Consider the following 22,037-nt stretch of genomic DNA (forward strand, 5'->3'; position numbering starts at 1 on the left):
AGCTTTAGCTGCATGAAAATACAAAGATTTATAGCATTTCCAATACTAATTAACACAGTCTATCTTCTAGCTATTGGCAAATTAGGGAATTAAGAATTAAGAATGCCCATAGAGCATCCAAAACTCTACAACACCAAGAGGCATTAAAGTTTAAGATGCTTGGAAAAACAGCTCAACTTCTCATAGCCAACAGCATAATAAATCAAACAGAAAGTTCAAACTTTCTAGATAAGCTGGATCTGATTAAACCCTTACACAGAAAATGAGGAAACACAGGCTCCATGCTTTCTCCATCTTTCCTTCCAGTTTGTATCTTAATGACTAAACTGTTTCAGGTTATTTATTCAGCAAAGGAGGAATTGATTTGCAACCTTTCATTTTGAGCGGTTCCATTAATTCTGTGGGACTGTTCAGGGCAACTGAGCACAGCAATTTTACGTTTAAAGATTAACAGACCTTTGCAACATTCTAATATATGTATTTTGCATGTCGTGAATGCAGTTATTGCACTGGTTGCTTATAACAAATCTTGCAGTTTATTAATTCTGTGCTTCTGATTTTTTTTCACTTAATGAGATTATCAGAAAAGAACCACAATTTCATCTAAAAATGTACTTTTAGTCCTTGTGTTTGTTAAAAGGCTTAAAAAGGGAGCTGAATGAACTGTAAAGGGTTGGCTGTACTGCTTAAGCTTGATAGTGAGCACAGCTTAGGGTAAGCCAGGCTTTTTTTAAAGGATAGGATACAACCGTATTTTCATATTCACATATATTCGACCCTCAAGGGCCAGCTTTGCCGCTAAATTCCTAAGGTTTTATGACTTTGACTCAAAGGATTGATACATTTTCGTTAGTAATACCAGGAAAACAGCATGATTAATGAAGTACTTGGAGAAAGGGTTTTTTCTAGTCAGCATCATCCTTTTGAAGCACCCACTCCTCCATCAGACCTACCCACGGTTTCGCAGTAACGCGGCTCACTACAGCCCACTGCACTGACCCCAGCCCATGGGCAGCGTGCGTCCCCCAAGCAGCACCATGACCCCATGGCCGCCCGGGTCCCCCTTCCTCCCTCAGAGCCCGTCCCGCCTCGGGGCCTCGCCGCTAACGGCGCTTAACGGCTGCAAGGCCACGCCCCAACCGCCACCCGGCGCGGGCGCCCTCCCGCGCGGGGTGCTGCGGCCGCGGGTTCGAGCCCCGCCGGGGGCAGCGGGCGCGGGGCCCTTTTCCAGCGCCACCGCCGAGAGCGGAGGCCGGAGCCGGGCGGCGGGTGGGGGGTCCCGCTCTGGCGCAGCGCACATGTGCGGCCGCCCGGCACATGCTCACTGCGCGCGGCGCATGAGCAGAAGCGGCGCGGGGCCATCGGACATCTTGGGCCGCCCCGCACGGAGCAGGCAGCGCCGCCGGGCCCCGGGGCGGGAGCAGCCGCCGCCGCTGCCCGCGCCTCCCGGCTCGCCCGCCCCGGCTCCCCTCCCCCGCCTCCCCAGCGCATCCCTCCTCCCCCTCTTGCATTTGTCTTAATTCCGCCCAGAGACAAGATGGCAACGCCGGCGGCGGTAAACCCTCCCGGTGAGTAGCTGCTGCTGCCGGCGCCGCAGGGAGCCCGCCTGGCCCCGCCGCACCACACGTTCCTCCCCGCCGCCTCCCGCGCCCCCTTCTCTCCCCAGCGGGGCGGGCTCGGGGCCCACGCGTGCCCTGGGGGGGCGGCGAGTTGTGCATAAGCATCACCCAGGCGGGGGGCGAGCGGGGCAGGAGCCGCGCTGGAGGGCGGCGGGGCGGCCGCAGAGCCCTCCCTGCCCCGGCCGCTCCCGGGGTTTTGGAGCCACCCGCCCTTAGCGTCGGCAGGTGCCACCCGCGGGACACGCAGCCGCCTTCACGACGCCTCGCGCAGCGCCTCGAAACCACCCCCGAGCCCGCGTGGGCTCTGTGCTGTGTTGGGGGTTTTGTTTCCCAAAAGATGAAATAAATGCTTCCCGCAGGCAGCCCGTTTCTAAAGGGAAGTAACCTGCCAAAGTTTCCCCCTTGAATTTCTCATGGGGGCGGTCGTTCCTGGAGGTGGCGTTCGCCATGTGTCTGTGAGATGCAACACCTGCCTTTGGGGCCACATGTGCATGGCCAAATAAAATAGGTTTGTATGAAGCACAGGAGTCTGTGTTCTGGAGATGTTCTTTGGTCAACGTTCAGTATCTAATACTAAAATTCACTGCGTTCAGTACCAATATGAAGAATATTTTTGCCACCAGTAGACTGCAGTTTTTAGCTGTTTTAATGTGTGGCCATGTTTTGTTGTTTTTCATACAGTCAGATTCATTTCTGTCAGCTGAGGACGTGTTGGAGTAAATGAGGACCGATGTTTAAAGGTTGTTCTTTAAATTAAATCCTGCTGTGCTTACTCCTGTGAGTTGTCGTGCTGAAGCAGGTGTAATGATGGGCACAATTAGTTTGGTTCAGTGAGTGCCAATGAAGTGAGCAAGACCAGACCACATTAAGTTTTAATATCCAAGTTCTGCATATTGAATGGCAAACAATTCAATGAGAGGTTATTTAGTGGATACAATTTGGCTTCTAGGCAACAATGTCATGTATGATAACAGAATTTCATTGCACACATGCATAACTGAAGTAAGTGAGCTGTTATGCCAGCAAAGTGGAAGAGAAACTGCTGGCTTTGGCTTGGGTCTGGGTTGCTTTGCTCCTATCTGCTCTTCCAAGCTATGTGCTAGAGGAATAGCCATGACCCTTAGAGATGTTTGCGGAAACCACTGAATTATAGGAAAGCCACTGCATTGGACCTTGTCCACCTTCTGTGTTGGCCTGGTGTCACAGAAAAATGTGGTTGTGGGAGATGTGCTATGGAGGCATCGTAGAGCATCCTCAGAGCAGTGCAACAGAGCTCTAACCTGTGAGCCTAGAAATACAGAAATAGGCTAGAAATAAATACTCATCTTGTGGATTTGAGGTGCAGTACATGGAGTTATTGGTGTGGCATTAAACACCTGAGGGAAGCAGGAGCTGAGTGTGCTGATGTAGGCATCACTGGGCAGAGATTTGCTACTGTTAAAGCTGATTTACAGTGTGGTCCTCAGACTCTCTTAAACACAGACTGCCAGACCAGCGCAAGGATGAGGAGATGTGGCGATTTCCTGAAGTGAACCGATACACACGTCTGCGGGGTTGAGGTTACAGAGCATCCTTCCTCTCCAGGCACTTGGAACAGATTTGAGCTGAAAAGCAAATTTGCTGTTAATGATCCTCCCACGTTCTCAGCGTGAGAACGTTGCTGTCAGACAAATGTAGCTAAGCTTGGACAAAGTCAAAATGAGGAGTTTTGGGGCTGTGAAGAGACGAGAAGGGTACCCCCTCAACCTGTATTGTAGCACTGTGCTTGCTCTACCAAGGACAGCAGTCAATGAAACTGTATGAAATATCTTGATTTATGCTGCATTTTTTAAATATGATTGTCTGTTGCTTTTGTTATTTTTTTGGAGTAACTGCAAAACAGTCCAGACCAAAAGAGGGGAAAAAAAAAAAAAAGGCAAATTTTAAGACTGCTTTCTTTTTCTTTTTCCTTTTGGGTCTGGATCATCAGTTGAAGTAAATGAAAATAGCTCTATTAGTATTGGTGAAGCCGTGCTGTCTTGTGCCACCTGACTTTCTGCTCCAGAATGTTAGGGGAGCACAATAAAGAGATTAACTTGTTAGGCATCTTTAATGATGATTAGAAGTTACAATATGATTAAATTTTTATTAAGCAATTGTCTGGGGTTCTAATAACATTTGATAATTTAGGCAGGACATTAACCTACAGCTACCACAATACAAATACATGAGATTTTAGTCATATTCTAGGTAGCCGAACGAGCAGTTTCAGAGACAGAAAAACTGGGTATTCTGTAATTATGGATGTGGAAGTCTTTTAAAGGCAGGAGGTTCTGCAGGACCAGGCAGGACCACAGCTGCCTGCGTGGGGCTGTGTTTGACCTAAACCCATAGATCTTTGTGGTTAATACTCCATCTGCAGCTGCAACTAAACGTTGCCCTGACAAAGATGGGGCCTCCATTAGATCATCGTCTTTCTTCCTCTTCCCTCACGTTTGACCCTGGGAATGGGATCTGGTGAGAGGTGCTTTGTTCGTTTGTCGTAATCTGGGTGACTAACTGCAGAGTGAAACACAATACAGGTGTGTGGGAAGCTCATCTGCATTGGCACAAAGCATCGGAGTTAACTTATTTCCTCCTGAAATAAGATTGGCATGTTAAATGGGATTTAAGAACAAAACAAGTGTGGAGGTGTAGCAAGCATTTCATAAATTACTGCTTGCAGCAAAGTAACTTGGCGCCATGTCTGTTTTAAATGTGTATATTTTTGGGATGCAAACTTGTCCAAAACTGCTACTTTTGGGTTGCTCCTTGCTTCATTTGCAGTGAAGTACATGGTATGGTGATGTTTATATGAACCGATTTAGGATGAAAACGTAAAACTGTTTAAGAAATCAGTATTTTATTTTCCTGAGACATTACTTGCTTGGTCCGACAGTCCCAAAGGGGCTGCTTTCTCTCATGAAAAGTGTTGTGAAATGAGCTAGTTTTATCACTGTAGTTCTTCCTGATGAAGTATCCCATGTGGATCAGCCATCCCAGGTAGTTCCCACAGCTGTATAGCCAAATACAGACAACTTGTAAGTCAGATCTGAAGAAATGGTGAGATTTAACAGTTAGAGGTTATCTAGAGTTATATTAGAAGGCAGACTGTGTTGGATGTCGTTTTGTGACTCATTGGGATTGTATTCTTGGATTTAATTAAAAAATAAACAGTGAGTTGTTTACATAATTTCAGCAGAGAGCCTAAGGTCTAAAAGTTTGGAGAATAACATGCTGGCCAGCAAAGGCATCCACTGGAGATGTGTTGAACATCAAAGGAGAAAAACATTTTTAGTTTAAACCTCTCCTTACTTAATGAGTGGACAGTCATTAAGGTGACTTCTTTTCTCTTTTGATGTTCTATCTTTCTTTCTGTAAAATTGGTCTTTATTTCAGTCAGACTGTGGTAGCACCTCTTGAATTGTTCTAGAATAATGTTCACTTCAGAAGTGTGTGCAAAACAGTAACTTGCATTAAAGAAATGTAATTTTCTAGTACTTCTAATATACAGGGTACAACAGATTTCATTTCAAAGTAGCTCTTCGATCACAGACTGTTTCTTTAGATTCTTCGTATGCGGCATGTGTTTTGTTTCAAATATTGCTTCAAACTGAATAATGTTTCTCTGTGCCTCTTAATAGAATCACAAAACAAAACAGAGATACTGCTGATTTCTGCAATACCAGATGGCATTGCTGATTTTTCTTTCCAGTAAGAAAAATTGCTCTAGATATTAGGTAGACAAAGAAAAAATAGACATTTCAAAACAATCAAGGCAAAATAGCACTATTGATGTGGTGATCATTGTTATTAAGAGGACACAAATGGGGCTGTCATTATGAAGATGAATTCAGAGATTATGCTTAAATGGCTTGTGAAGATCAGATATGTTCATAGTTTAGGGTAATTTTTTTAGACTTAAAACTTCATAGCTGCTAAATAAGAGTGAAAAATGCATTAACTCAGTGCTAACTGGAGACAGCATAATGCTATTAAAATCTGCAGTAGTAATGTAAAAGAGGGGCCTTGTGGCACAGGGATTTAGACACGGGGATCTGAGGTCTTAGATGTTGTTCTAGATCACTTCAGATTTTCCTATCTAGCTAGCAAGGTCTTTTTGATGACCAGCAGTATTTGGAGATAGAAGATTCCTCTCTGGACAAGTTATTCTGTCTATCCAACACTACAAGAGAGGCTGTCTTGGGTGCAGAAGGGGGTAGACACTGAATCAGCTGGATTCTTCTGTTGACTGCAGAGTAGGCAAAGGTGTTTGGGGGAAGAAATCAGAAAAGATAGAGGTGCTTCTGCACCCTTTTGTAAGATAACTTGTGCAAAAATATCAGGTTTATTAGGTCAAATAGGGAAAAAAATGTAATTTCCAAAATCTGGAATGGTTATTTGGTATATAAACAGTTGATTCAATTTACTTGTTGCTCACAGTGCTTGCTTTGTTCAGATGTAAAACATTTCCTGCCACTCCATGTGTATCCAGCATTCTATCTGATGAAGAAAAAAACAGTTCTGTAAAGCTGCTTTTCTTCATTTCAGATTTGATTTTAATCCAAAAAGATAGATGAATGTTGTGAGTAAATGCATAAAGTTAGTTGTTTATCATCTTCCATTGTTAAAACAAATATCAAAATAAATCTGTACTAAATTAAGTAACAATTTATCCAGATTATTTTATGGAGTGTTTACTTTATGAAATAAAAACAATTTCTATGTTTAGTCATCATGGTCTTGGAAGATTTTAAACCTCATAGCTCTTTCTTCAGCTAACTTTCTTTTCAGCTACAAATGCTTTTTCCTCTTGACAATCTAGTAATCAAACTGAATTGACTAAATAAGCTAATAAAATGATATAGAGTAAATACCCACTTCTTGTTTGCTCCAGAGGAGCTATTTTGTCATGAAGGCTTGCAGGATTTCAGCCAAATCTGACCTTAAAAGTAGTTAAGTTGCATGGTTTGGCATTTTAATACCAAACAGAATGCCTATCTTTTTAGCAAGTGCTGATTCAAGCTAATTTGGCTAGTCAGGATTTCCAATGGATTTATGTTTAAAAAGACAACATGAATAAACTTGCTGTTATCCATTTTGCTTCTGTTGTTTACATGGATTGTTGACTGTAGTCATGCAATGGGTAATGCATTAGGAGGAGTTCCCAGGGTAGATATAATTTCCTTTTTCATGCCCAAACCACACAGTGGGCAAAGCAGGCCTCACATGGAGAAAGAGAAATCCTTTGTTGCTATACTCTATATTGAAAACTCTTTCTTAACTTTTTGCTTTCCTTTTTGTCTGCTTTTATTTCCATTCTGCCTGTCTTCTGCTTGTATTTCTGTCCTTGCTCTCAGTTCGTGTTCCAGTTGAGCGCCTCTCCCTTTCTTACAGCTTCCGCAGCTACCTCTTTTCTGCGGTGGTGCTGGGCTGAGCTAAGTTTTGGCTTCTCGGTTCTTATTGTGTGAGTGTAGATGAATACTGTCATTGTACTGCTACTTTTCTCAAGTCTTTAAACAACTTGTAAATTCAATCTCTCTTCTATAGGTACTGAGCTCTTACTTAAAGAACAGTGGCACTTTTTTTCTGTTCTAAGTAACTGTGCAGCCTTCCATGAAACCCAACAGGTGCTGCAAGGTATAATTGCTTTCAAATTAGGAACATGTATTATTCTGCATGGGGCCTATATGTATATATGTTGCTATTTTGTTCAAGGACAGCTCATAGTTTTAAATGTTTAGATTGGGGATGCTGCTGTTTATCTCAACTTAATGTCAACTGCATGTGACAAATAGAATTATACAAAATAATTCCATATTTTTCTCTAATCAAGCAAAAGGGGTGTTGAACTGTTTAATTACTGACTTTGCCAACACAGAGATGCAAAGGGTTTTCAGGTAAGTTGCTCATACAGAATGCCTGAAATGGATAGTAATTAACAACAGGCTCTTCATTGGTATGTTAATTATGCTGCTGTTTGTCGAGGTCCCTGTTCTTGTTTAAATATTCAGTTACACTGAACTGGAGCGTTCACTTCCTGGCAAACATAGAATGTATCAGAACAGTTTGCCTCTCAGATACGTGCAAATATTTTATGGGAGAAGACATGCCAGTAAATCATTGAGCTGCAAAGAACAAAAACACTGGATATTTGTATTCCTCAGAGGTAAAAGCAAAATCTGCTTTTATGGAATATGCAGGCATGACTTTGAAAAATGTTCCCCACTACTTTCTCAGTAATAATCAAGAAGCACAATTTTATCAATTTTATACAAGGAGATAATTTTAGGGTCTTGTTACTTCTGACTCTGTTCATTATTAAAGGAAGGTAAAGGCAGGCAATATCTGGATGCTGTAAAATGCCCTTGCAATTCATGTACTTGTAAAACTCCATTCTCTCTTACTAACTGGATGGAAAATCAGACTGAATTGGAAATGTTTTTAAAGATGGGGTAAGACAGATTGTTTTGAATGTAAGCAGAAGTAAAGTTACTTCTTATGATTAGATCATAAGTTAGTAATTTCAGAGTGTATTAGATTTTCAGTTTAATTCCTTTGAGGCTGCAGATTCTCTCTTATTATTTGTATGATGGTTTACCCAATGCTGCCCCAATGTCCTGTGCAACGTGCTCTAGGTGACCCTGCTTATGCAGGGGGTTGGACTGGGTGACCTCCAAAGGTCTCTTCCAGCCTCTGTCATTCTGTGATTTTACAAACTCCAGATACTCCTGCAATAAGTACTAATACGTGGCACCTGGCTTTGTTCTTTAAGCTGTTCAATAATGTTCTGAAGAGGGAAGGGGTGGTGAAGTTATGTTACTAACCAGCATGTCAATATGGGGAAAATACGTTAATTTTCTAAGGCTCAGTTGCATGGAACGTGGTTAATCTTCCCAAGACACAGTGACCCTCATCACATGGCAGAAGTCAGCAACCCCTGAAACAAGGTGCCAGTTGTAATAGTAGCTGTAGGAAGAAGATTAATAGTCATAAAATTCTCAATAAAATGGCACTAGCTACTGTGTCAGTGCCCTCTGGGTCATGTTTGATCTGTTTATTGACAAAAACAAAAACTTTCATTGCTGTCAGTACTGCAGAGCCACTACAGCTGTGGAAATAAGAGTTGGATTTGCGTTTATTTTTGTTGTTGTTGTTTTTGTTGCTGTTCAACATGCAAAGTTTCTATCTCAGGTCTCGATCCAGCTTTGAAAACTCCAAGGGCTGTCAGCTAGACTGCTTGGTTTGGAAATGCTGAATTCTTGTGTTCCTAACCACTCAAAGGCAGCCTGCGGAGCTGGCCCTGTGTCAGAGCCCAGAAAAAGAGGTCAGTCTGATGACTGCTTGTGAGTCACGGTCACGGCCAGGGTACCTTGCCTGCCTCTCCCTTCAGCATTACGGTCTGCGGAGCTGGAAGAGCTGGACGGGTTATGCTCCATCTCGGCTGCTCCACAGCCCTCGTGTAGTTTAAAGGCTAGGAGAGGTGGGCTTTGAGACGTGTCTTGGAGTAGCCATCAGCAATTGAGGTGTGAGGACACGTTCTGTTTTCCTTCCTCTCCTATGGTGGTGGTCATCTCCAGCAGAGAACAGTGGACTTCTATATTCCTGTGGCCTGGAGACAGGCATTCAAGCCACATGGATGCTGTCATCCCAGCCAGCTTTCTCCTTTGTTACTTTTCTCCTTCCAGTTTCCCTGTATGATTTTAAAAAGGAGACTCTGTAAATGTTTAAGCCGAGTTTGAGGTTAGACAGCTGTGGGATATCGCTGTAAAACAAAATCGTAATGCCAGGGTACAATAACCAATTTGAAAGATATGTGGTTTTGTGGGTTGGCATTTTGGTTGGGTAGAATCAGTTGGAAATGTGTGGGTGGAAAGAACAACATTAACATGAAATTCACACTGAATTATGTTTTGCTTGAGGAAAATTGGTCGTTACTTTTAGAGCCGGTAGATACTTTTTTTTTTTTTTTTTATTCCTTAGCTAAAGAGGTCGTACTTTAGTACTCGGATGGAAAGGCTGATCTGTCATTAAGGAATTGGTTCTGCCTCATCTGCTGATGATATGCAAGAACTTCTCTGCCCTTGGCAGGAGTGAGTAAGAGACGGGCAGGGTGCCAGCCCTCGTGTCGCCCTAGGAAGGGCACCTGTGTTGCAGAAGATGCAGGGTCAGGGCTTTATCTCTTTGCCCGTATCGTGTGGAGGTTAATAACACTGCCTCCGAGGTCAGCTCCAGAGCTCGTTTGTGTCTCCACCTATGCCCCTGTGTTGGGATTAGTTTTTCATGGCAGACTAGGACAAAATGTTCTTTCATCATCGCTCAGTTTAAAATGACTGTGGTAATTTATGAATAAGAATATCCGAGACCAATAAATTCTCTCTCTGCAGGAAAATTCTTGGCTGTTACAAGCTGCCCGCATTTTTCAGTTTTATTGCTGGCGGGCCGTCTCATGTCTGAGGACTGACCAAGAATAGAGGACAGTCTTGTGACACAATTCAAATTCACCACAAAGATTTTCTGCTTAACCTCTGCTTAACAAGTCCTATAATGCCCCAATCTGCAGTTTCTAATCACCTGAGTTTTGTTTCCATTTCCCGTGCCTTCAGTTTGCCTGGCCTAAGATCCTGTATTCTGGAATGGACTTTCCATGTGGATCTTGTGCCTATTGCATCATATGCAATGAAATAGATACAATTACAAGAGGACTATGAAGTGACCTGTTTGTGATCAAGACACATTGGTGACCTATTTCGTGGTCACAAACAGGTGGAGGGCCTGTCCTGGGGCAAAGAATATATATATGTTTTTTTCGTTGTGATGTATAACTGATACTATGTTGAATTAGTAAAGACTGTTTCTCCCCATGGGAAGAAGCAGAGATATAGAAGCAGGATAGGCAGTTTATTACTCCTTGGAAACCACTGTTATTATTTATTCCATGCACATTAATAACTGTTAATTTGTCTTTGCTCTATACTGTAGGTATGGTTTTCGGATGATGTATTTTTTTTAGTGTCTTAGTAAAATATATATCTAAGCGTAGATGGATAGCTATTTAGATACTGAACTACCAATGTAACAAGATCTTAATACAGGTTTTAAAACTCGATCTTTACTCTCTTGATTTATGATCGCTTTTGATGCTTAATCTGCCTTTGAAAACATGTTAGTTTTGTTTCAGCTAGATACAGCTTGAATTAAAATGGAGAGCAAAATATTCATTGCTTCTTACACAAAAGAAATGCTCAAACCATATGAAAAATACAGTTCGCACTGAAAATGAGGAAACATTTTTCAAATGTTTGTTGTGTATTTGAGAGCTGAATTTAAAAAAGAGGAAAAAGCATTTTGTGGGTTTTTTGGGGGTAATATGTTAACTTAAACTGCTCTTTAAATCAAATCAATGAGCTGTCACTGAAGGTAAATACATTTTCAGAAATGTCGCTTATCAAATCATAATTCTTTCTAATGTTGAAGTGGAATGGTAAAGTATTTGTGGAAATTTCTTAGTAAGTGCATTTGGCTGCTGTTTGCTCAGGCATGTAGAGTTCAGTTCCTGTAGTAGCTGAAACCCGCGTGCCAGCTCTGGCACTCAGAGTAATTTTGTTTGTCCTTTGTACTTGTCTGTGTGGCTTTTTGGTAAGCAAATATAGATGTTTAAAATTTAGTTTGGTTAATATTTGTAGACAAATACTTAACATGTTTTTAACAAACATCCAGTTTGTTTGTAGTGAGTCTTTTTCACTGTTGTTGTTTTGTTTCATGTTTGACATATCTGCAGCATTATGTACTTTTGGGAATGAGTGATTGCAATGGATGTCTCCTCATTTTTAAGATGCATATAGAGACATGGAAAATAATATTCTGTTATTGCATATTTTCATTTATTTAGTTGTTTACAGATAAACCTCTAGTAAATTCTTATATTTTGTAATTCAAAAAAAGCAATAATAGCATGGTCTTAACAGCTGACCATTTCGTATTGAACATCTAGCAAAGCTTACCTGGAAATATAATTGCCTTTATTTTAAAATGGAAAATTTTGACATAGGCAAAGTATAAGTTAAAGTATTATGGAAAGTATTCAGGAAATAGGTGTTGGTGAAGAAGTTAAGCAGAAACAAGTGTTGCACAATTTGGATTGTTGGGTGTGTAGTAAACGAAGAATAAAACTAAAACAAATCTTCTGCAGCAAAGCAGTATTTCTTATTTACTATGTGTCTATAAAGATTTCCCTTGTGCCATTTTCCCAGGCTGTTCCCTTTGGAGCATGCTTGAGACTAACACATTTTAGAAAGTAATGTTGGGAAATGTAGCTACCTTGTGATTTTCCAGAGGCCTGTGGGCATTCATCTCGTTGTTGTTTGCAGACATGAAAGATGCAATGCTTGAAAGTACCCAACGGAAAGAATGTTCCTACCATTGGGATTAATGATTCCGGGGCCGCAAAGGGGAGGAAAATCATTAAGTCCTTTATTTGGAACTTTTTTTAAAATTATTTTTTACGTAGAGAAAAATTTCAGCTTAGGAGGAGCTCAGCTGCAAAGATGAGGATAGCCAGCAGTAGGGTCTGGTGTGTCGGAGCAGGCAGAACCTCCGGAGAGGTTCCTAGGGCTGCCTCTGCGGAGGGAGGCTGAACATACCCAGGTGGCTGGTAGGGTGGGGGAAGGTGTCCTGTTGAAGTCCCGCCAGATTTGAACCCGTCATTTTCTTTCTCCCTGTCCTGTGATCTGAGGGGAAGGCCGTAGTGCTTCATAAACTGCACCAAGAGTTCAGAAAAATATGGTTAAAATAATAGCTTACTCAGCCAGTCGATACATTCGTATGTCGCTCTTAGGTCGTATGGGGGTTTTGATCCTTATCGCTGTTATAGGAAAGTGAGGTTACAAATCTGGAAGCTCTGTAAGATGTAAAGGAACTTAATATGCAGGACATGAGCTGGATTTTCAAAATTGGAGTTTAACGCGTCCTTGCCCTACCTCTTCCACCGCCCCCACCCTATTTTAAGCAGAGAACATAAATTTAAAAACCTCAAGGAAAGGAAGAAATGAGGAACCGCACTTTATTTTTAGATTATCTGGTGATAACTGCATAGTAATTTATTTTCAGGAAATTTCATGTAAATATTCTTGGTGATAGACTGGGAGGTAGAAACACCTGAAAAGCCAGTTAATTACCATAACATCAAGTAAACATCACTTGCTTGTTGATCAAGCAGAACTGAAGTCCTCAGTGCTATCAATAAAATATTGTTTAATGAAAACAGGAGAACTCTGATTACCCAGCAGTGCCCAAGGACACAGTAAATATACCGATAATTAAGTATTTGGTAATACAGATTGCTGTTCTGAATGAAATTTTAAATTAACATACCCTTCTGAAGCACATTTAAAAAAAAATCTTTGGAATAAATAACACGGGCTGGGTGTGTCTGTATGTGCAGAGACGTCTCAAGGGGCTCGGAAAGCCACCCAGCAGGGCAGATTGGGCTCGCAGCTCAAGAGCAGGCATCTGTTTAGGTAGTTTGGCCGTCATCACTTCTTCAAAAATATTGTTCAGCTCTTTCACGATCTTCCTTAGAAGCCCCCCCTCCATAACCTGGATCAGTGAAATGACCCCTGGAAATGATTCGTCTAGGTAGTCAACCAATACTCTGATGTGTCAGACCATTTATCACAAGTTACCACTTATGTCTCGGTCTGGCAGGGAATAAAATCTTGTATTCTGGAGGGAATAAAAGTGAAGTTTAAAATGATGATATGATAATTCTTCAATAGTTTGTCTGCAATTTCTGTTCTTATTTATTAAAAAGTAGTTATGTAGGAATTTATAAAAGCACCTGAGCTCGTAAACACCTTTGGACAATTACCTTAAAGGTAAGAGCGTAGAAGAGAGAAATGAACTGAGGAGTTTGGGAAAAGTCAAATAGTGATAATGGCATGAAACTTGTAATTTGTCACCTAGAGCAAGGACATACTCTGACAAATGTTTATTCTGATTGTTAATGAAATAATGTATTTGTGGTGGTGATTTAATTTCTTACCTTTGTGGAAGGAACAAATTTGAGGAAGGTTTTATGTCGTGCTCGTTATGTAAAAGCCTCCCTGGCTCCCCTGGGCGAGACCAAAGTCTCCCAACAGTTTCCTTTTACTGTTGAGGAGCAGAGAAGCTTGGGATGGTTCTGAAGAGGGCACAGACAATGCAATGGGGGAAATACTCTAGGTTTAGCCGTTCTGTTTTATCCTGTAGTTGCAGAGAACGCCAATAAAGGACATCACAGTGGTAAGACAGGAAATAAGGAATGGTTGGATGAGAGGGTTTTTAACTTGTAGGCAAATATCTAGTCTTAGCAAGTTCAGCAGTGTGCAGGAAGACACAACAGACATTGGCCATAAATGTGAATCACATGTGCAGTGGGTGTTTTGCTTTGCTTTTTTGTTTTATTTTTTTTCCCCCTCTACTTGCTTTTGAATTTGAAACAAGTTCTGAGTTACCCAGCTGGTGCCTTATTTTTTTTTTTTTCCCCTCATTCTACTGAGCAGCAACTGTCAGATTCCTACCAAGTCTAACTAATAGCTAGCAGTAAACTTCTGGGGCATATGCAGGTGTTTCCTCTAATTCAGTGTTACCATCTTATTGGGTATGATTGTGCCCGGCCTTAATGTAGCTTTAGCTTGTCTGAGAGCTTCCACTGTTCCTCCTGGTGTTTTACGGCATGAAATACAGCAAGCTTTCTATTTTAAAAAAGGAATAGATATCCAGTGCATGACTGAATGCCAACCAAAACAAGCTAAATGAAATAGACTTGTTAAACGATGAGTTAATGGACTGAGCATGATCTGTCTCAGCAAAACTTGAAGGAAACTCATTCCACTTCATTATTTTTTCTTCTTAGTATTTGTTTGCCCAGGCTGGGCGTATGCTGCTTCATTTTTGGTGAGTTCATTAATGGATTAGCTTGGGTCTCTCTTGCATAGCAGAACCGCCATATATTCTATGTTCTAGTTTTGACACAGTAAGTAAAAATTATGAAAAATAACTTTGAATGTTACCTTCTGTTTCGTGCACACAACTTATAATTATGCAGTTATTTTTGGCGAATACAAAATGTCAGAGGAGGAGGGAGGATCACCATTCATTTTAAGTGGAAATGATGCGTTGTGTGGGAAGTCTAATTTTTTTTGTAATACAGCATCATTTAATTAGTACTGTTGCCACGTGCCACTAATATTAATAAAGTAATACCTATAAAGCTAGGCAAGATGAAGGCAGAAAATATCTAAGTGAAGAATCCTCTTTAATCGGTGCAATGACCTAAGACCGTGTAGGGTCAGATTTAAGCACAGATCTGAACAAGTGATGCTACTGCATATTTGCACAAAGTACAAATGATGCTGCTGCAGTTTTACTGTGACTTCATGCAAGCTAAGGATCTGCCTCTCTAAATTCTCCATTAATTCCAGGAACGGTCTTTCAAAGCCAGGATTTATCCTCTCTGCAAACTGGCCTAGCACAAGGGACTACCCTACTTTTCTGCCCAGTTTGCTTATACACTTCTGCACCTGCAGCTCTGCCTGGTGACTACACTGTCACCAAGTGTTTGAAGCTCAGGTAATGTTTTTAATACAGGGTTAGTCCAGGTCTCTGAATTTGCTTCTACCCTGGCTTTGGCACACCTGCAGACTGTTGGCATGAGAAGGGCTTTCCTTCTAAAATGTTGCTGCTTTATAATATAGGGTGAAAACCTCAGTGATGTTCAACTTGAGTCAAGTTCTGCAGTACTTCTGCAGTGAGGATGGAAATTTGAATAGGTAGGTGTTGGCAGCCCTGCAGTGCCTCCCCTCAGTTCCTTGAAAAAGATTTGTAAACTGTTTACTATGTTATTAGGAAGCATAAGATGGGTCACCAGGATGTTTTGGTGACCTGTAGCAAAAATATAGTACCCAGTGAGACCCTGGTAACTCAGGTATGGCTTTGCAATATTCCTACCAGAGGCAGGCCAACATGGGTGCCTAGGTTCAGGTGACAGTCTTCCAAGTTCATTCTGCAAGAAGATACAAGCCTAGTTTTAATTCTGAGGAGGTTTATTATTTTCAGAGACTGGAGGCGATCATTCTGAGCAGGAGCCATTAAGGCCACATTTTTAAATCTTTCCTCCTTATTTTGAAATCCAGAAACCTCTTTGTAGTTAAGGAAGAGGGTCAAAGTTAGTCAGGGCTTGTCAGCCTAGTTGGATGTATTGGCTTATTAGAGTGTGTACAAGAAATAGCTCATCTAAGTCAGAGGAAGATGCTGCAGAGAAGTAACAGGAAATTATGAATGAGAAATGGAAAAATAGCCAAGGGAAAAGAATGTGGGAATAAGTGAGAAGCTGAAGGTGAATTGGTGCCATGCCATTTGTCAGGGAGACAGGGATGGAGGAAGGAGCAGGTACCTTCCCCAGCTAGCCCTAGGTAGGAATGTGCATCTCTTGCGTGTGCTCCAAGATGGATATTTTAATCTTCAATGATCTCTGCGCTAGTTACAGAGGTTTGAGTTTGAGCCTCACTGTGTTTCATGCAAAAGGCTATTCTGAGTTTATATATATATGGACTGTTGATCTTTCTGGCTGCAAAGGCATAGGCAGCTAGATGTGAATGCAACGTCCTTTCCTTACACCTTTCCTTATCTATGGAAACTGCCATGCATTTGATCCCACGATAGAACTGGATGAATATGATTATCACGGCTAGAATGAAAAAAGTGAATAGCATAAAGTCTGGAAGGAAAAATAAGCAATATTTTCAAAGTTGCATTTAAAATCACCTAGGAGAACTGTATGCAATCATTTTCTGTGTTACAGATCGCAAGATTGACTTTTTCAGAACTGCATTTTGCATGTCATATTTTCTGCGTTCCTCATTTTGGATGCTTCAGAGAACCCTGATTTTCAGACAGCTTTGGCTGCCCATCCTGCAGAAATTTGGCTCCTGGGGTCTCTCAAGCTGAGCATTTAAAATGAGGATTTCCCTGAAGCAGACCACAACACTCTTGGTCAGGGTCCACTCTTAATCCTACCTCAGTATCCCAACTTCTCTTGTACATCCCCTTGATGCTGTTTAGCTACAAGTTGCACAAAAAAATGTGGTTTGTGCTGAGTTTCTAGGAGTCCACAAATGCATCTTGTGGACGCAACAGTAAAGAAGAGAGGCACTGTAGAAGTTTCCAGGTCTCTGGCTTTGCAAGCTGCTCTTGCCAGTGGGCAAGATAATCGGAACCCATGCTGGACCTGGCCTCTAAACCACCAGTTGAGCTGCTTCCTTAACCTAATTGCCAGTGATTCTGCTGATGAGGCACTCCCCCAGAATGGCCAGCTTAATTGCATTATTTCCTCCATTTCATATCTACTTAATATTCGCCTGTGATGCTACAAGGATGGTAAGCCTTGATTTTTGTTTTTGAAAGGCGAGCAATAATTGACAGTATGCTCTATTTTTTCCTTCAAGAAGCACCCCCCCATGCCAAAGTACAAGACATCTTTGTGGAGAAGAATTTTTTAAATTAAGTAGGATTTATATAGTATTAGTAAAAGCCCTATGTTAGTAGCTGTTTCCAGAACCTAAATGGTTAATGTAGAAAATGTTAGTAATTTTGCTGCAAATAAATTGATCAGTATGCAAGACGGTTGTCACTGCCTGAATCATGGTCCACAGTTAAGGTAAACAGATCTGTGATGACATTTTCTGAGCAGAATACCAATGCTGCTCCGTTTCTTCCCAGAGGTTTCTGACACTTCTTATATGCGGATAAAATTTCTCTCCAAGAAGGTTTTGCTCACAGGGAAGAAATAGCATCTCTGTAAGACTCCTCTTTTAAGGTGGGCTTTATTACATTTCCTGATTTATTTGTTACAATGGTTGTATTAAGAGTATCAAAAGGAATGTTTTTGCTTTTCTGCATATGCTGTCTGTACAGTAGATCTTTCTTATTAAAGGCTATTTAAAGTATCTGGCAATGGAATGCAAATATAACAGTAGTAATAGGGTTCTCGGGGCACAATGAAAATATTTTTTGTGATGTTCTCTTTTATAGTCTCCATAGTTAACATGCAAAAGTAATGACTAAATATGCAGTTAGGTTTCAGCATATGTGTTTCTGTGGAATATTTTTGGCTACATTACAGTGTCATGTTTTCATTGGTATATTTTAAAGTAAGAAATACAATTTCATTTATTTTCACATGTCCCAGTGCTAGGTTGAAAAACTCCTTTGCAATTGAATGCAATCAAAATCTTATTGCTGAGATGCATCTAACTCCTGCATGACTTCAGGCTATAGAAAAATACAGTGTCAAAAGAAGTTCTTGAAATCTGCTTCTTAGAGCATTTAAAGTGTTTGTGTAGGTTTCTCTTCACAGGAGGGGGAACATTCTCAATTCCGTATTTGCCTTTCGATCTACATTTACTTTGAGGTGACTGACGTCTCAATCGGTTTCTGGATTAGCAGTTAGAAATCTGTCGCATTTGTATTTATATAACTAGAATCTCATAGGTTTAATCAGATACTGATATCTGACTGTAATGCAGTTTATTACAGTAAATACTAGAGGATAAAGGAACCCTGGCAGGAACATGCTCAGTCCCTGACGTTCAATAGGAAATCTGGAACTGGTCATTAAACTTAATGTCAAAGAGATTCAAATTCCATTAAAGTCAGGGAAGGGATTTCTGTCAACTTAACGGGCTTGATACTTAAACCTGGCCCTGTTCATATTTTGCACGTGTTGATGTGAAGAACATAGTTTGGAATGACTGAATGGCTGAAAATAGTGTGGCTAATGGGTCCTTTTGTAAGACGGACTTACAAGTCTTGTCATGCACAGAGGCTTCTTGTATTTCAGAGCTTCGCAGCAAGGGCATGTACAGCTGCAATGTGCTTAAAGAAACAAAGCAAAAAAACCATCGTCTCCACAGCTAAATGATTCAAGCTGTGAAGGTACCTGGCAAAATAGCTGTACCTCTCTAAAGGGTGCCTAAGCAAGTGGGCTAGAGAAGAGTTAGAGCTGGGTTTTGGTCAGTGCTTTGGGCTTGAGATTTGAAGTGTGGGTTTAAGAGCTGTAGTTCATTAACCATCCGACTAAAAGGAGAAGTGCAGACGTATCCCTGCGTGCTGGGCCATCCAGTAGTTCTTGCTTTGATTGGGGCTCAGCCCGTTAGTTTTACCTCTGAATACAACCCCTCCAGTAGTAATGGCAATTTAAATACAGTTATTGCAATGCATGTGCATCTTCAAAAAGTGTTTTGTAATCCTTATAGCTAAGTTATATACAGAGCTTTATAACAAATTTGAGATAAATATGTGATTTATTGGGAATTAGAGGTTAGCCCTATATTTAATGTATATTTGCAGATTGTCTTTTATTGTATCAAAGCTTGAAGTGTTCAGCAGTCAATTTATTTCTAGACAGAAATGTAGGAGCTAATTTTGCTGCTTTTAAACAGAGCATTGACATTCTTCCAGGAACTCACTAAAAATGATAGTGTTTTGCTAGATTTTATTTAAGAGCATTTCTGTATTCTTTGGTAGGTATCTAAAGCTTTGTAACTTTGAAATTAAATACTGTGCATATTTTTTAGTAGAAAAGCAATTTATTTGTGATACAAGGGAACTTCTTTTAAATAGGTATTTTCAGATTGCTGCTGTCATGGTTCTAGATGACTTTCATGAGCCTTCAACCTGACCTTATTTTGTCATCCTTACTCCCTTATTCTTATGTTTTAATTTTGGATTAAGTAAGGAGCATTTGTCTTCTCCTGGCAAAAGGGAAGTCCTCTCAACCTGAGAAAGAGGAGAGCTTGTTTCATAATACACAATGCTGCTGAAACACTTGTGTGAGTATCAGGGTTAACATTTGTCTGGAATGTGGGTGTAAATGGGCCTGGAAACACAATCCTTATAATTCTTTGTTGACCAAGCAAGGTTGTGTCTTTATAACCAGCTTGACCCTTGCCTTTGCTGTGCTGGGCTTGCATTCTAGTTTATGCTGCAACAGAATAGCTTCATCTACCTGCAAGGGGTTGCACTAAATTTGTGCTATGTGATTTGAGATAATTGTATGTTAATCTTCTGATACATATGTAGATTATATATATATATTTTCCCCTTTAGGTCTGTTTATCTGATGCACATTGTATATATTTTTTATAGTACTAGGTTCTCTGGAGTACCTACCTACCACAACATTTCTACCTGAGATTCTGTTGATTTTTTTGTTTCTCTCTCTCCCCAAAGCGTGCACAGGTAGTTTACTTCCCTGCATCTTCAGCGCTCAGAGAAACAGCTGACTTTGCCCTTACATTTTCTTTTAGACTCTGCCTTCCTAGGTTGTGTTTGGATAGAACATGTTTCTACTTTTGTGACCAGCCCACCTTTTAGTCATCCTGCTCTATCTGTAAATTCCCTTTTGGAATGGGTAAAAATAACATCCAAAATCTGCTTCTTTTGGATACTCGATAATGAATAGAAATGGAAATAAATTGGGAAGCAGCTCAAATCTGGTCCATCTTCTCCCCAGACCGAAGCTGTTGGGAAAATAGGGTGCTGCTTGGTTTATGAGTAGATTTTTATAGCCCCAATCTAGCACTTTTATTTCTGTGAGTCTTAAGTTCAATGATGCGTCCTGCAGCACCCAGGAGATTGCAGCTGAGGGATGGGGTCGCTTTGGCTCTGTCCCTGAGGTCCCCCTTTAGTGCCCTGGTGTCACCGTTCGCACACCGCGGAGGGTGTGAGGTTGTGTGAAAGGGGATGTCTCTGGCTGCTGTCACCGCTGCTGCTCCTCGGCTCCTGGATGGTCCCACTGAAGGAGCTGGGAACTGCCTGCTGCCCTTGTCATTTCCTCGCTGTATGTGTCACATAGCAAGAAAGGGACCTAGTCCTCCTGGTTTCTCCATCTTCAGAGCTCAGAATAATTCTTTTTATACTAGGAGAGAATATTGGAAAGCTAACTGCCCTTGGTAGCAGCGCGTATCCTGCATGCTTGGATCTGGAAAGGTAAGTTGGGAGATTTGTGCATTGACGTGTGGACTGGCCTGTCACACCTTCAGGGTGCTCCAGCCTGGGCAGTATTCTGATTTTAAGGGCCTGAAACTTTCCTCCAAGTTCAGTTTACACATAGAGCAATGTGTGTGGAAACGCTGATTTTTCTTTCTGTGCTTATATCTTAGAAATGGAATTTTTTGAAGACTGGCTTTTAAAGCAGTCAGCTCGAAGAACTTGGCTTTGTTCCCCCAATTATGAGAATGTATGAAGGCTATTTTGTGTGCTCAAACTATTTCAGATGCAGCATACATGGAGTGTGTGGTTTTGCAAGGATGCCCTGCATTTTCCTTCCAGTGAACTATAAAGTTACCTTCAATAATGAGCTTTTTTGCCTTGTGGACTGCAAAATTTAGGGAGACTAATCTGCTCTTTGGCTTGTTTTTTTTTTCCTGTAGATTTTTGTTTTATACCTGAAGATATGTTCTGCTGCAAGAGTTCCTCATTACAATTACATTAGTACTTTTATTTTCTTAAAATGCAGCTTTGGGATCTTTTTATACTGTTTTAAAATTACTCTTTAAAGACTGATCCCTGTCATTATTTACACTGAAATTTGTTTCTGAGTGACGGGGATGCTTGGCAGGTAGATTTATTAGGGTTTATACTTAAATGAGTCAGCAAAGCATTTCAAAATGACCTTTAGTTATATGCATGAAATACTTCACTTAGAACATTTAAACTCATCTTAGCACTAGAATTCTAAGAGAGCTTATTTTGAAAATGGTGATTTACCAGCTGTTTGGATGTACATGCTTTTATTTGTTTGTAAATATGCCAATGGAGGTTAACATAGTGATGTACATAGCAGAAGCTTGAGCTGCAGCAGGACGCTCCGTTCTGTGGTGTTGTGGGCAGACGTCTCGTTGTTTGTCCTTGAACACTTTACTGAACAACGCTGGATGGTACTTTGCTCCCTCACTCTTGTTTGAAAAGGAGTTAGTAAAAATAAAAGTGCCAGAAGAAATTAATGAGACCAGTGAACAAAGAAAATATATTATGTAAAATGCACAGTATTACATAATGGATTTATATAAAGTATCGCAGAGATGAATACTCTTCAAAAATAATGAATGAACATGGATTCCTGTTTCCATAGTTGAAATTATTTTGCACTGATCTGTTGGGGAAGAAAAACAAAATTTTTGATCAGATTTGCTTTTCATTACTAAATATATTTATCTGTAGCTCCAAATATTCTGGCAGGCTTAATAAATAAACATTGGAAAGAAGACATAATTTCTTCATAATAATTAAATGCTGTGACTCTAGATTGTACCTCTAGAATGTGTAAAACTTATCTGCATTAAAATTTTAATTGGCTGC

General features: G+C 40.7%; 1 protein-coding gene across 3 annotated transcripts in view; it reads left to right on the top strand.

Annotated features, from left to right (window-relative positions):
- Window positions 1–1,453: 1,453 nt before the first annotated feature.
- ARNT2 (aryl hydrocarbon receptor nuclear translocator 2) overlaps window positions 1,454–22,037 on the top strand; it is a 95,203-nt gene continuing 74,619 nt past the window's right edge. For 2 of the 3 annotated variants that reach the window (XM_088540057.1, XM_088540071.1), the window contains exon 1: window positions 1,454–1,568. In XM_088540057.1, the coding sequence (XP_088396183.1) occupies window positions 1,538–1,568 (31 nt within the window). In that variant the 5' untranslated portion in view covers window positions 1,454–1,537. Of the gene's footprint in view, window positions 1,569–17,347; window positions 17,494–22,037 lie in introns of those variants that run through there. The other variant, XM_088540063.1, reaches the window with a different exon arrangement.

Source organism: Tinamus guttatus, unplaced genomic scaffold, assembly GCF_059628265.1.
Source record: "Tinamus guttatus ecotype Peru unplaced genomic scaffold, ASM5962826v1 Tinamus_guttatus_pri_ptg000004l, whole genome shotgun sequence".
Taxonomy (NCBI): domain Eukaryota; kingdom Metazoa; phylum Chordata; class Aves; order Tinamiformes; family Tinamidae; genus Tinamus; species Tinamus guttatus.